Genomic DNA, 16,234 nt, shown 5'->3' with positions numbered 1-16,234 from the left:
ATTCTAAGTTATTTATTATTTGCAAAAAAAAAAAAAAAAGTTTATGAGTTTGAACATCAAATATCTTGTCTTTGTAGTGCATTCAATTGAATATGGGTTGAAAAGGATCTGCAAATCATTATATTCCGTTTATATTTACATCTAACACAATTTCCCAACTCATATGGAAACGGGGTTTGTATATTATATATATATATATATATATATATATATATATACATATATATATATATATATATATATATAAATATTTGTCTGTCTTGTCCAGCCACTTTAAAAGTTAGAATAAAAATGAGATCAAAAACAACATAATTAGTAGATACAAAAGTATCAATAACCAGTATTGATTCCCAGGTACTGGGAACTGGTACCGTATCCATTGAAATGATCCCTAATTGTGACCTATGACCTTCATACTAGCTCAGTATACAACATCTGTCCTTCATATTGACTTCCATACATGTGCGAGGCGTCACAATGAGAAGTAACCATGCATTGACATCAATGGTGGACGGGCAGGTACGGCGTGTGTCTGATCGGCGTGAAGCGTGAGGACAACAAGAGCATCCTGTTGAACCCCGGGCCCCGTCACATCATGGCCGCCACCGACACCTGCTACTACATCAACATCACCAAGGAGGAGAACTCCGCCTTCATCTTCAAACAGGAGGAGAAGCACAACAAGAGCCTGCCCGTCTCCGGCCTCTACGACGCCCCCTCTCGCCTGCCCGTGCACAGCATCATCGCCAGCATGGGTGAGACAGAAAGTGGTCTTACTCGCTCAAAATTGTTTCCTTTGACTTGTCAAAGTTGATCAGGCCACTTGGTATGAGTGTCCACAAGTCCACTATGTTAGCATGCAGTACAGCATGAAGTTAACTAATGTTAGCATACAGCACGTTCCACATTTTTGTTATACACAGAAAATAAATGTTATATTACATACAAAACCAAGTCAACAGTCCACAATAACTAAACAAAAACTTCTATCTACTACTCATTTTTGCCCCCACAGTCCTGTCCAGGGAATATATATATATATATATATATATATATATATATATATATATATATATATATATATATATATATTAGTATATATATATATATCAGTGTATATATATATATATATATATATATATATATATATATATATATATATATATATATATATATATATATATATATATATATTAGTATATATAGTATATAGGAGTTTGCCCAACCAGTCTACATGTGCTTTGTGGACTTGGAGAAGGCATTGGACCGTGTAACCCGGGAAGTCCTGTGGGGAGTGCTCAGAGAGTATGGGGTATCGGACTGTCTGATCAGTGTCAGAACTTGGTCCGCATTGCCGGCAGTAAGTCAGACCTGTTTCCAGTGAGGATTGGACTCTGCCAAGGCTGCCCTTTGTCACCGATTCTGTTCATAACTTTTATTTATAATTTGTTTGTTTTATGCCCTTTTTGTCAAAGAAAACTTAGTTTTTTTCATGAAAAACACACAAAATATTGAATGTTTTCCCCCAAAATATTTCAAAGTAGAACATTTGATGTAAGCTAATTGGAGCCTTCGGTGGGTTAATAATTCATACCAACGTTGATTTTGATTCATTATTATTTTTGAGCAATGACAAAAAAATAAAATAAAACAGCAGCTTTGTGTTATTGAAGTCAACAGTGCAACTTTTATCTTTTTGCTCTTTTATTCCACTTTTTTAAATCTTTTTTTTGATAGTATTTGAAGAATGTGGCCCATGCCTTCCAAAATGGCTCCCGGGCCATACTTTGAAAGTAGGCTGCAGCCACACCCGTGATCCCGAGAGGGACAAGCGGTAGAAAATGGATGGATGATATTAAAATATGACTTATTTATAACCCTTTTAGGTCCCCGGGACCTTTACCGTTCACCCAAATGAAGGGGACCCTCATGGTTTTGATCATGAAAAATATCAAAATCGGCCCTGCATGTTTGGCCCTCAGAGTGTAGGGACCCCCTGCTGTACATCAACTTCGCATCTGTCTGTTGCCATAAGGTTTCATTATCAGTTTTTATATTGCAAAAACACTAAATATGCAATGTTTTCCCAAAAATACTTTTCAAAGTGGAATATTGGATGTTAAGTAATTGGAGCATTAAATATGAAAATAATTCAAAAGGGAAGAGTATTAAAAGTTGCATCCAAAGTAAGGTTCTGTAAGTGTCACCTTGGTGGTGGAGGTATTAATTGGTTCCGTGCTGCCTAGTCCTGCTGAAGGACAGTCTTTACCAGACATGCCTCCGTATACAGCAGCAGCCGGCCTCCGTAGCTCCCACTCCTTCCCTCTGTTGCAAGTTTTGTGGATTCTTTGTAACATGTTTTTGTGTGCAATGGCCAGGGTTGCAAAATTCCGGGAATATTCAAAGTTGGAAACTTTCCATGGGAATTAACGGGAACTAATGGGAATAAACATTGAATGCAACATGCTAGATCTTGCAACATGATTATTAGCTAAAACAACCTGATTTAATGCAAATTCAGTTGAATTTCAACCCTGCACTGTGCTTTCCTCCATCACATGTGCAGTGCATTCTTCCATCACATGCTCCCTGTAATGTTTGTCTGATCTTGAATGGGATTGTGCTGAAAATCTCAATCTCTGATGCTCCTCCGTGTGGCGTCCAGGTACCGTGGCCATTGACCTCCAGAACCCCGACCCCCCGGAGGAAACCAGCAAGCTGACCTTGCCCACGGAGAATGGCGCCGGCAGCCGCAGGCCGAGCATCGCGCCGGTCCTGGAGATCGCCGACTCCTCCGCCATCCTCCCCTGTGACCTCCTCAGCGACCAGTCCGAGGATGAGACCAACCAATCGGACGAGGAGGGCTCGGTGGGCTCAGAGTAAGTGATGTCCGTGTGAGATGTTTCTAAATGTCTGAACACGCCTCACCCTGATGGCTCCTCCCAGGGATGGATGCCGCCTATTTTGGATGTGGAAGGAAGTTATGACAGTTAAAATGTGATTACGGCTACCCTAGTCAGACGTACTGTGCTTCAACATACGGGTATTATTAATGGATGCCGCCTATTTTGTAAGGTGAGATAGACGAGCTTGGCGTGTAATCAGTGCGTCATGATGATGAACGGGGGCGTACTTGACAATGATTGACTTCATTGCTTTTAGTCTGGTGCGCTACGACAAGATTTTAATCGTCGGGGATTTTAATGTACATGTTTGTTGTCCTTCTAAACCCATGGCCGGAGAGTTTTTGGACTTGATCGAAGGTTTTAATTTGGCTCAGCATGTTACTGGCCCAACGCATGTACACGGACACACTTTAGACCTTGTACTGTCTTATGGTTTTAATGTTGACAATGTCGTTGTTGGTGATGCTGTGTTTCCGATCATAGTCCTGTTATGTTCAATTTAAGTTTGGACCCTGATGTAAAACCGCCTGCCGTGCGTCATGGGCGTGTTATTAGAACTGACACTGCAGCCGCCTTTTCTCCTTTGTTCACTGTGTCTATGCAGAATATATCACACTCTGCAGACACTGAACAATTAATGTGCTCTTTTATTTCCACATGTTCTGAGATTCTGGACAGTATAGCGCCCCTCAGAGCTATACGTCCAAAGTCAAAACAGGAGCCTTGGCTCAATGAAACCACACGCACAGCTCGGCATGAGTGGCGAAGGGCGGAGCGTAAGTGGAAAAGGGATCACTTGGAGGTCTCTTATCAAATTTTAAAAGAAAGCTGTCAGAACTATCAAAGTGTGGTTAAAGCTGAAAAAACTAAATATTTGTCAGACTTAATTTCAAATAGTATCAACAAGCCACGTGTTCTTTTTAAATCTATTAGTTCTGTTCTTAATCCGAATCCAGCCACTTCACTAGAGATGACAAGGGAAACTTGTGAAAAATTTCTCTCCTTTTTTAACGACAAGGTTGCTACTATTCGGGCAAATCTTTCTCCTTCTCCATTTAGTTTCAATGTGGCCACTCGGTGCTCGGCTGTGTTTTGTCAGTTTGAGCCTGTGTCCATGCCTGAGCTTACAGGAATAGTCGACAAACTAAAACCCTCGTCCTGTCCCACAGACCCAATCCCCCCTCGCTTTTTTAAAGAAGTCTGGGACTCTATTGACTTATCTGTTAGGGACATCATCAACAGCAGCTTGATTTCTGGCAGTGTGCCCTCTTTTTGTAAAGGAGCTGTTGTTGAGCCTTTGATAAAAAAAAACAGGTCTTGATCCTACAAGTTTGTCAAATTATCGGCCCATTTCTAAATTACCTTTTGTGTCAAAAATTTGGCGCAACTACAGCCTTTTTTAGATGAAAATAGCACTTTAGATCCATTTCAGTCTGGATACAAAGCTTTGCACAGTACTGAATCTGCACTTTTAAAGGTTTTTAATGATTTGCTTTTAATATCTGATTCTGGCAGCTCTGCCATTTTAGTGCTTTTAGATCTTACAGCTGCCTTTGACACAGTCGACCACACAATTCTTTTAGATCGCCTGAGAGACTGTGTGGGTGTCAGGGGGACTGCATTAGAGTGGTTTAGATCCTACCTGTCAGAAAGGTCCTTCTCTGTCAGGCTGGGGGACACCACTTCTTCTTCTGCTCCGCTTTACTGTGGTGTCCCCCAGGGATCTATTCTAGGCCCCATCCTGTTCGCTCTATATCTCCTCCCTCTTGGAGAGATTTTTAAGAGGCATGGAGTGTCTTATCACTTTTATGCAGACGACTGCCAAATTTATATGCCTATTTCAAAAGGCCACGGCCCCCTGACACTCCTTCTCAACTGTCTATGCGACGTCAAGGCTTGGTTAGCCCAGAATTTTTTAATAATGAATGAGGGAAAAACGGAAATTTTAGTGTTTGGTCCGGCCCTCACTGACTTGGGACCATTGCAAAATTATGTGCGTCCCAAAGTCACCAGCCTTGGCGTCACTATAGACAGCGATTTTAAACTTGACAAACAAGTCAATGGCGTTTTAAAATCGTGTTTTTATCATCTTCGTCTTTTAGCAAAGGTAAAACCGTTTTTATCTTTTAACCTTTTTGAACAAGTCGTGCATGCTTTTATTTCAAGTCGCCTGGACTACTGCAATGCACTTTATGCTGGCATTAGCCAAAAAGCTCTCTCCCGGTTGCAGTTAGTCCAGAATGCGGCAGCACGACTTTTAACAGGGGCCAGGAGACGCCAGCATATAACCCCAGTCCTTGAGAGTTTGCACTGGCTCCCTGTTCATTTTAGAATTGATTTTAAAACCTTGCTGTTTGTTTTTAAAGCTTTACATGGACTGGCACCTCAGTATATCTCGGACCTCATCCAAACGTACAATCCTGCGCGCGCTCTGAGGTCCGAGAGCCAGCTCCAGCTCGTGGTGTCCAAGACGAGACTTAAAACCAGGGGAGACAGGGCCTTCTCTGTGGTCGGCCCTAAGCTCTGGAACACTCTGCCCCTCCATGTTCGAACTGCTCCCACAGTGGAGTGTTTTAAGTCTCGTCTTAAGACCCACTTTTATTCTCTGGCTTTTAACACTATGTGAGTTGTGTGGTCCTCTGTTGTCCTCTGTGTTTTTAAAATTTTGCTTTTTGCTTTCTATTTACTGTTTTAATTGGTTTTACCCTTTGAAATTGTTTTTAATCATATTTATTTTATATTGTTTTTAATTGTGTTTAATATTGTTGTGCAGCACTTTGGAAACATTTTGTTGTTTAAATGTGCTATATAAATAAAGTGGATTGGATTGGATTGATGATAAAGATGACATGTAGCGGAGGTCAGCACTTTCCATCGTGTGTGCAGTTCACCACTCTCTCTCAGTGGTAATTCCTCCACTGACCCGACACTCAGACGTCACCACCAACACTCGTCTTGCTCAACTAACATCCTCGTTTAACATTACCTGCTCTCTTTGGAACGCAGCGTACAGCGGAACCTACATGTACCAGCTTAATTGGTTCTTGAACAGGGTTTGTAAATCGAAATGTTCGTATCGTGAAGCAATACCATCAAAAATCTCAGGAAGATCGGTTGATGTGGAAGGAAGTTATGACCGTTAAAATGTGAGTACATCTACCATAGTCAGACGTACTGTGCTTCAACACACGGGTATTATTATGGTGTGTGTATAAGGGCTGCAAAATGAAAGAAGATCGAAGGATGTGGAAGAAAGTTAGGACCGTTAAAACGTTCCACAACAAGGGGGCGATATTTGTGTGGATATCAAGGCGTGGTTGTGATCAGACCCCAACCTAGAATATTTGTATTACCGTATTTTTCGGAGTATAAGTCGCTCCGGAGTATAAGTCGCACCGGCCAAAAATGCATAATAAAGAAGGAAAAAAACATATATAAGTCGCACTGGAGTATAAGTCGCATTTTTGGGGGGGACATGTATTTGATAAAACCCAACACCAAGAATAGACATTTGAAAGGCAATTTAGAATAAATAAAGAATAGTGAACAACAGGCTGAATAAGTGTACGTTATATGAGGCGTAAATAACCAACTGAGAACGTGCCTGGTATGTTAACGTAACATATTATGGTAAGAGTCATTCAAATAACTATAACATATAGAACATGCTATACGTTTACCAAACAATCTGTCACTCCTAATCGCTAAATCCGATGAAATCTTATACGTCTAGTCTCTTACGTGAATGAGCTAAATACTATTATTTGATATTTTACGGTAATGTGTTAATAATTTCACACATAAGTTGCTCCTGAGTATAAGTCTATGAAAAAAACTGCGACTTATAGTCCGAAAAATACGGTAGTTTGAAAGGAGATCTGATCATCCTAAGTGCAGTAAAGACAGTTTGATGGTCAATGGCGAGGTTTTTTTTTCCGCCAGACTCCACCCACTACCAATGGATGCCAATAGGTACCGAGTCCCATACGGTACTTTAGGTCATCATTCTATGTGTACCAATTCTGATCACGATCTGATTTTGTGAAGCCAAGTTATGAATGTTGAAAGTACCGGTAAGCAAAACTTTGCTATTTTATTGAGAATATAGAACATTACACCCAGCGTTTGTCAAATGTTTTAGGAGGACTTTGGTAAGCTACGAAGTCGCACCACTTGATGGATTGTCGGAGCATTACGTCTATCATAGTCAGACGTACTGTGCTTCAACATACGGGTATTATTATAGTGTGTGTATAAGGGCCGCAAAATGAAGGAAGATCGAAGGATGTGGAAATTATGACCGTTAAAACGTTCCACCACAAGGGGGCGATATTTGTGTGGATATCAAGGTGTGGTCGTGATCAGACCCCGACCTCAAAGTTTGGAAAGAGATCTGATCATCCTAAGTGCAGTAAAGACAGTTTGATGATCGAGAGCGAGGGGTTTTTGCCACCAGACTTCGCCCACTACAAATGGATGCCAACAGGTACCGAGTCTTATACGGTACTTTATGTCGTCATTCCATGTGTACCAATTCTGATCGCAATGTGAATTTGTGAAGCCGAGTTATGAATGTTGAAAGTACCGGTAAGCAAAACTTTTATATTTTATTGAGAATATAGAACATTACCACAGCGTTTGTAAAATGTTTAGGAGGACTTTGGTAAGCTACAAAGCTGCACCGCTTGATGGATTGTCGGAGCATTACGTCTACCATAGTCAGACGTACTGTGCTTCACAATACGGGTATTATTATAGTGTGTGTATAAGGACCCCAAAAAACAACTTTTCTTTCCTATTGGTACCTGCTGATGTGTATTTGGGATCTGCATTAGTCCCGAAAATGTAATCTAATATAAAGCCGTATTCAGCAACGTAACATTCAGGACACAAACATTAGCTATGTTGGCGTAGCCTCGACGAAGACAGCGCTAACTTTACACTCACATTTTACCAAGCTGTTATGCTACTTGAGTCAATTTGCTAATAGCATTCATGTTTGTAGCTGACTGACAGATAGTTGGCTTTATTTTTAGATTCGTAGCGAATCCAGTTTTTTTTTGTTTTTTTTTAAACCCAGGCCTCCCAATGTGTACATAGCACTGGACGTGCTCATAGGGCAGTATTTTTTTGGCAACACAACACTTCAAACCTCTATGTATCAAAAGTGAAGCATGAAAAAAGGAAGGTTATAGATTTTTCTTACCTTTGGTGGTAATTATCAGGCTCTTATGATTCTTCACAGCGTTTAATAGCTCATGATTGGGTTCAAAGATTATACCATGTTCATTTAGGGGCCACTAAATGACAGTCAAACAGTTTTTCCTGATTATTTATTGAGTCCAACACTGTCCCATTGGTGCCTCTCTTAAGCACTTGCCTGAAAGTACCACAGTGCCACCGTGTGGTGATCAGCTAGTGGTGCATTAAACAAGTCAAGACTATGTAAGTCACGTCCTCCCTTGTTTATCGCTGGTAATTGGTTCCGGGCCAAACAGTGGTGAATTAATTTCTGCCTAGGAGGAATTTTATATCAATTATTTTCATAGCTTTGATCATAGAACACTTGTTAACAACCCTCTATATTTAAACATTGTGAGGGCCGTTGAGACACGAAATAGCATCCACAAAGTCACCTTTATTGAGGTTAGGTGAGGTTACTTTATTAGTACCCAAAGGTAAAATTGTTTTGCAGCCTGCAAGATCAGAACATCCATTGAAACAGAGAGAGAAAGTAAGATCTTAGATATACAATACAAAGATCGAGCACATACCACAAACATTGTCAAGAACACAAAATAGTACTCATAGTTCCCCATCCATCCATCCATTTTCTACCGCTTGTCCCTTTTGGGGTTGCGGGGGTTGCAGGACTCTATCTCAGCTGCATTCGGGCGGAAGGCGGGGTCAATAAAATCCCAATCAGATAAGATTTGGTATAAGCCAGAATAAAACACCATAATAAATTGCACTAAAATAAATATAGGCAAAAGTAGGTTCAGTATTTTCCGGACCATAGGGCGCACCGGATTATAAGACGCATTAAAGGAGTCATATTATTATGATTATTTTCTAAATGTAAAAGACTTCCTTGTGGTCTACATAACAAGTAATGGTGGCTCTTTGGTCAAAATGTTGCATAGATGATGTTTTACACATCATCTTCAAGTTGCATTCTGACGGTCTCTTTAGAATGCGCCGTTTTGAGGCTCACCTTCGACAGCGTCTTCTCCCCGTCATCTTTGTTGTAGCGGTGTACCGTGCAAGGACGGGAGTGGAAGAAGTGTCAAAAGATGGAGCTAACCGTTTTAATAACATTCAGACTTTACTTCAATCAATAATGGAGCAGCATCTCCTCATCCGTGGCTCACTAGTGCAACAACAACGCCCGAAATGTGTCCCGTGAAAAACCGTCAGAGCGGAACTCTCTAATAACTAAAGTTCCTTGGGTGAATAATGTAAACTCACTACACCGGTATGTTTTAGTGCTTTCATGGTGAGTTTACTGACAGATATAAGTAAGTACTTTACACTACTTAATATTAGAAATGGCAACAGTGGAGGATGAATGTCACATAACAAGAAGGTAGAGAAAAAGAAGAAGCTTATTGACTACAGTGTCTGCACGGACTACAAAGGCGGAAGTGAGCAAATTTTCAGGACTTATACAGATCTCAAATACAGATCAGCAGGTACCAGAAGGTAAGAAAAGTTGGTTTTACATACATTTCGTGAAACAAAACACCAGATAATGTCTTATCTTATACACACACCATAATAATACTCCTATGTTGAAGCACAGTACAATCCATCAAGCGGTGCGGCTTCATAGCTTACCAAAGTCCTACTAAAACATTTTGATAGGTTTTTGAGCGCAGTGCTGTATAGGTAGGTAGTGACATACATCAGTTACAATGGTGTAGGTAGTGACATACATCAGTTACAATGGTGTAGGTAGTGACATACATCAGTTACAATGGTGTAGTTAGTGACATACATCAGTTACAATGGTGTAGGTATTGACATACATCAGTTACAATGGTGTAAGTAGTGACATACATCAGTTACAATGGTGTAGTTAGTAACATACATCAGTTACAATGGTGTAGGTAGTGACATATATCAGTTACAATGGTGTAAGTAGTGAGATACATCAGTTACAATTGTGTAAGTAGTGACATACATCAGTTACAATGGTGTAGGTAGTGACATACATCAGTTACAATGGTGTAGGTAGTGACATACATCAGTTACAATGGTGTAAGTAGTGACATACATCAGTTACAATGGTGTAGGTAGTGACATACATCAGTTACAATGGTGTAGGTATTGACATACATCAGTTACATTGGTGTAAGTAATGACATACATCAGTTACAATGGTGTAGGTAGTGAGATACATCAGTTACAATGGTGTAGGTAGTGAGATACATCAGTTACAATGGTGTAAGTAGTGACATACATCAGTTACAATGGTGTAGGTAGTGACATACATCAGTTACAATGGTGTAGGTAGTGACATACATCAGTTACAATGGTGTAGGTAGTGACATACATCAGTTACAATGATGTAGATAGTGACATACATCAGTTACAATAGTGTAGGTCGTGACATACATCAGTTACAATTGTGTAGGTAGTGACATACATCAGTTACAATGGTGTAGGTAGTGACATACATCAGTTACAATGGTGTAAGTAGTGACATACATCAGTTACAATGGTGTAGGTAGTGACATACATCAGTTACAATTGTGTAGGTAGTGACATACATCAGTTACAATGGCGTAGGTGGTGATACACATTAGTTACAATGGTGTAGGTAGTGACATACATCAGTTACAATTGTGTAGGTAGTTACATACATCAGTTACAATGGTGTAAGTAGTGGCATACATCAGTTACGATGGTGTAGGTAGTGACATACATCAGTTACAATTGTGTAGGTAGTGGCATAAATCAGTTACAATGGTGTAGGTAGTGACATACATCAATTACAATGGTGTAGGTAGTGACATACATCAGTTACAATGGTGTAGGTAGTGACATACATCAGTTACAATTGTGTAGGTAATGACATACATCAGTTACAATGGTGTAGATAGTGACATACATCAGTTACAATTGTGTAGGTAGTGACATACATCAGTTACAATTGTTTAGGTAGTGACATACATCAGTTACAATTGTGTAGGTAGTGACATACATCAGTTACAATGGTGTAGGTAGTTACATACATCAGTTACAATGGTGTAAGTAGTGGCATACATCAGTTACAATTGTGTAGGTAGTGACATACATCAGTTACAATGGTGTAAGTAGTGGCATACATCAGTTACAATTGTGTAGGTAGTGACATACATCAGTTACAATGGTGTAGGTAGTGACATACATCAGTTACAATCAATCAATCAATCAATCAATCAATCAATCAATGTTTATTTATATAGCCCTAAATCACAAGTGTCTCAAAGGGCTGCACAAGCCACAACGACATCCTCGGTACAAAGCCCACATAAGGGCAAGGAAAAACTCACCCCAGTGGGACGTCGATGTGAATGACTATGAGAAACCTTGGAGAGGACCGCATATGTGGGTAACCCCCCCCCCTCTAGGGGAGACCGAAAGCAATGGATGTCGAGTGGGTCTGACATAATATTGTGAGAGTCCAGTCCATAGTGGATCCAACATAATAGTAAGAGTCCAGTCCATAGTGGGGCCAGCAGGACACCATCCCGAGCGGAGACGGGTCAGCAGCGCAGAGATGTTCCCAGCCAATGCACAGGCGAGCGGTCCACCCCGGGTCCCGACTCTGGACAGCCAGCACTTCATCCATGGCCACCGGACCTGTGCCCACCCCTCCTCCACAAGGGATATAGGGGAGCAGAGGAGAGAAGAAAAGAAACGGCAGATCAACTGGTCTAACAGGGGGGCTATTTAAAGGCTAGAGTATACAAATGAGTTTTAAGATGGGACTTAAATGCTTCTACTGAGGTAGCATCTCTAATTGTTACCGGGAGGGCATTCCATAGTACTGGAGCCCGAATAGAAAACGCTCTATAGCCCGCAGACTTTTTTTGGGCTCTGGGAATCACTAATAAGCCGGAGTTCTTTGAACGCAGATTTCTTGCCGGGACATATGGTACAATGCAATCGACAAGATAGGACGGAGCTAGACCGTGTAGTATTTTATACGTAAGTAGTAAAACCTTAAAGTCACATCTTTAGTGCACAGGAAGCCAGTGCAGGTGAGCCAGTATAGGCGTAATATGATCAAACTTTCTTGTTCTTGTCGAAAGTCTAGCAGCCGCATTTTGTACCAACTGTAATCTTTTAATGCTAGACATAGGGAGACCCGAAAATAATATGTTACAGTAGTCGAGACGAGACGTAACGAACGCATGAATAATGATCTCAGCGTCGCTAGTGGATAAAATAGAACGAATTTTAGCGATATTACGGAGATGAAAGAAGGCCGTTTTAGTAACACTCTTAATGTGTGACTCAAAGGAGAGAGTTGGGTCGAAAATAATACCCAGATTCTTTACTGATTCGCCTTGTGTAATTGTTTGGTTGTCAAATGTTAAGGTGGTATTTTTAAATAAATGTCGGTGTTTAGCAGGATCGATAATCAGCATTTCCGTTTTCTTGGCGTTGAGTTGCAAGAAGTTAGCGGACATCCATTGTTTAATTTTATTAAGACACGCCTCCAGCTGACTACAATCCGGCGTGTTGGTCAGCTTTAGGGGCATGTAGAGTTGGGTGTCATCAGCATAACAATGAAAGCTAACACCGTATTTGCGTCTGATGTCGCCTAGCGGCAGCATGTAAATACTAAAGAGTGCAGGGCCAAGAACCGAACCCTGAGGAACTCCGCACGTTACCTTAACATAGTCCGAGGTCACATTATTATGGGAGACGCACTGCATCCTGTCAGTAAGATAAGAGTTAAACCACGACAAAGCTAAGTCTGACATACCAATACGTGTTTTGATACGCTCTAATAAAATATTATGATCGACGGTATCGAAAGCAGCGCTAAGATCAAGAAGCAGCAACATAGATGACGCATCAGAATCCATCGTTAGCAGTAGATCATTAGTCATTTTTGCGAGGGCTGTCTCCGTAGAGTGATTTGCCCTGAAACCGGATTAAAAAGGTTCACAGAGATTGTTAGATACTAAGTGTTCATTTAGCTGCTGTGCGACAATTTTTTCGAGGATTTTCGAAATAAAGGGAAGGTGGGACACCGGTCGGTAGTTTACCATGAGGTCAGGATCAAGGTTAGGTCTTTTGAGCAGAGGATGAATAACCGCTTTCTTGAATGCTAGGGGAACAGTGCCAGAGGAAAGTGATAAGTTTATAATATTTAGCACTGATGGACCTAATAATACAAAAAGCTCCTTGATAAGTTTCCCAGGAAGTGGGTCAAGTAAACATGTTGTTTGTTTTATCCCACTTACACGCCGTAATAGTTCCTCTAATGTTATTTCATCAAAAAGAGAGAGACTATTTTGTATTGCAGTATCCGTCGTAGATATAGTTGTATCTGTGTTAATAGAACCCAGTTGTAGCTGGTATGCGTTGTCTTTAATCTCCTTTCTAATGAGTTAAATTTTCTTATTAAAGAAATTCATAAAGTCATCTGCCGAGTGGGTGGAGCTATTGGGAGGAGATCCCTTGTTGGGTTAGCGATGCTACTGTACTAAACAAAAATTTAGGGTCGTTTTTGTTGAGGCGGATGAGATTTGAGTAATATTTAGCTTTAGCTAAGGTAAGCATGCGTTTATACGATATTAAACTATCACTCCATGCTTGATGGAAAACCTCAAGCTTGGTCGCGCGCCATTTGCGTTCCAACTTTCTACATGATAATTTATGAGCTCTGGTTTCTTCTGTAAACCATGGGGTGCGCCTTTTAGGGGCCCTTTTTTGTTTTAGCGGTGCTATACTATCAATGGTTTTGCACAGGGCATTGTCAAAGTTGTTAGTTAGGTTATCAATAGAGCCGACATAATTTGGGAATTGTGCCATTACCGAAGGCAGTAGGTCAACAAGAGTCATCGTTGTGGCAGCATTAATGTTGCGGCTGCTATAGCAGTTATTATTATTATTAGTTTGTTGACAATGAGTCAGAACTTCGTAAGGTAATGATCGGACATTACTTTAGTATACGGGAGTACCATAACTTTGGAGGTGGTGACACCCCTGACCAGCACTAGATCTATCGTATTACCGTTGCGATGCGTAGGTTCATTTATTATTTGTGTAAGACCACAGCTATCAATTATAGTCTGGAGCGCCATGCACTGAGGGTCCGATGGGGTATTCATATGGATATTAAAGTCCCCCATTATGATTATATTGTCTGCGTGCGTCACTAGATCAGCAACGAACTCTGAGAATTCATTGATAAAGTCCGAGTAGGGCCCTGGGGGGCGGTAGATAACAGCCATATCGAGAGGCAGCGGTGCGACAGACCTCATAGTAAGCACCTCAAACGATTTGTATTTATTATTTAGGTTAGGGGTAAGGTTAAAGTTTTCATTGTATATTAGTGCGACACCCCCACCCCTTTTAAGGGGACGGGCAATATGCGCATTCGTATAGTTAGGAGGAGATGCCTCATTTAGCGCAAAACAATCGTCTGGTTTGAGCCAGGTTTCGCTAAGACCAATGACGTTAAGATTGTTGTCTCTAATGACCTCATTAACTAATAACGTTTTGGGAGACAATGATCTTATGTTTAAAAAGCCCATATTATAAGTATTGGGCTGTTTTGACGAGTTTTTGTTTAAATTATCCGTAGTAGCAATATTAATAATGTTGCGTTTATTATACGTAGTGCACTTTAAATAGTTTCGACCATATCTAGGAATTGATACGACGGGAATTTTCAGATTGTTTGCTTGATGCTGCGATCGACTGAACGCATCATGATTTGCCACCTCAGTAGAATGCATATCTACCCCGGACACATTCACAACAGAAAACACATTATGTGAGTTGTGTGTTATTCTAAGAAAATTGCTATGCGTACAGGAATTATCCAGCCTGGTGCTGGCTAGTTCTAGCTTAACTGACTCCTCACCCGGACTAGCAGGCTCTGTAATTGCCTGTGACCGGGCTTGCTCTAGTGTAGTTAGTCAAATGTGACTTAAACAGTAGTCTATGTTTTTAGACAGGATGATGGCGCCTTCCTGGTTAGGGTGAAGGCCGTCTCTCATCAGCAAGCCTGGTTTGCCCCAGAAAGAGAGCCAATTATCAATAAACGTTAGTCCCTGTTGTCTACAGAAGCTAGCCAGCCACTTGTTAAGCGAGACTAATCTGCTATATCTCTCATCATTGCCTCTCGCAATGGTGTAAGTAGTGACATACATCAGTTACAATGGTGTAGGTAGTGACATACATCAGTTACAATGGTGTAGATAGTGACATACATCAGTTACAATGGTGTAGGTTGTGACATACATCAGTTACAATTGTGTAGGTAGTGACATACATCAGTTACAATGGTGTAAATAGTGGCATACATCAGTTGCAATGGTGTAGGTAGTGACATACATCAGTTACAATGGTGTAGGTAGTGACATACATCAGTTACAATGGTGTAGATAGTGACATACATCAGTTACAATGGTGTAGGTACTGACATACATCAGTTACAATGGTGTCAGTACTGACATACATCATTTACTATCAGAAGCTATCCTCACTACCTGGTGGTTGTAGAGGGTGTTTAGAGACTACTGAGACTCACCAATTCATTCACCTGACACTTCAATCAATCAATCAATCAATCAATGTTTATTTATATAGCCCTAAATCACAAGTGTCTCACAATCTGGGCTCAGATCCCACATTAGGGCAAGAAAAAATAATCACTTATTCTTCTCTTCTTTGATACTTTACATTAGTTTTAATGATACCACACATTTAGGTATGGATCCGTTACCAAGTAGTTACAGGATCATACATTGGTCATATTCAAAGTCATCATGTGTCCAGGGACGTATTTACTGACTTTATAAACATATTATGAATCTTAAAAAAAGGAAAAAAGATTTTGTGACAGTAAAAAATATCCATGTAATCATAGCAGTATCGACTAGATACGCTAGTGTACTTGGTATCATTACAGTGGATGTCAGGTGTAGATCCACCCATGGCATTTGTTTACATTGTGACGCCGGTGAGCTATTGTATCCTCCTAGGGTGTGTAGTGAAGCATGTTTAGCCATTCCTCATCCTCCAGTGATAATGCTACTTGAAGAAACATACTTTATTTGTCGCCATGGAGACCAGGATGAGTGATTTAGAAGTAGCTA

The 16,234-nt window shown here is 40.6% G+C and overlaps 1 protein-coding gene across 7 annotated transcripts in view; it reads left to right on the top strand.

The window, feature by feature from the left end:
* The window catches only part of LOC133620350 (potassium channel subfamily T member 1-like), a 289,334-nt gene that overhangs the window by 236,885 nt on the left and 36,215 nt on the right, over positions 1-16,234 (top strand). For all 7 annotated transcript variants that reach the window (XM_061981789.1, XM_061981785.1, XM_061981788.1 and 4 more), the window contains 2 exons: positions 520-755; positions 2,666-2,879. In XM_061981789.1, coding sequence (XP_061837773.1) covers positions 520-755; positions 2,666-2,879 — 450 coding nt within the window. The remainder of the gene's footprint in view (positions 1-519; positions 756-2,665; positions 2,880-16,234) is intronic.

Source organism: Nerophis lumbriciformis, linkage group LG24 (assembly GCF_033978685.3).
Source record: "Nerophis lumbriciformis linkage group LG24, RoL_Nlum_v2.1, whole genome shotgun sequence".
Taxonomy (NCBI): Eukaryota; Metazoa; Chordata; class Actinopteri; order Syngnathiformes; family Syngnathidae; genus Nerophis; species Nerophis lumbriciformis.
This window is presented reverse-complemented; position numbering and strand designations above follow the sequence as displayed.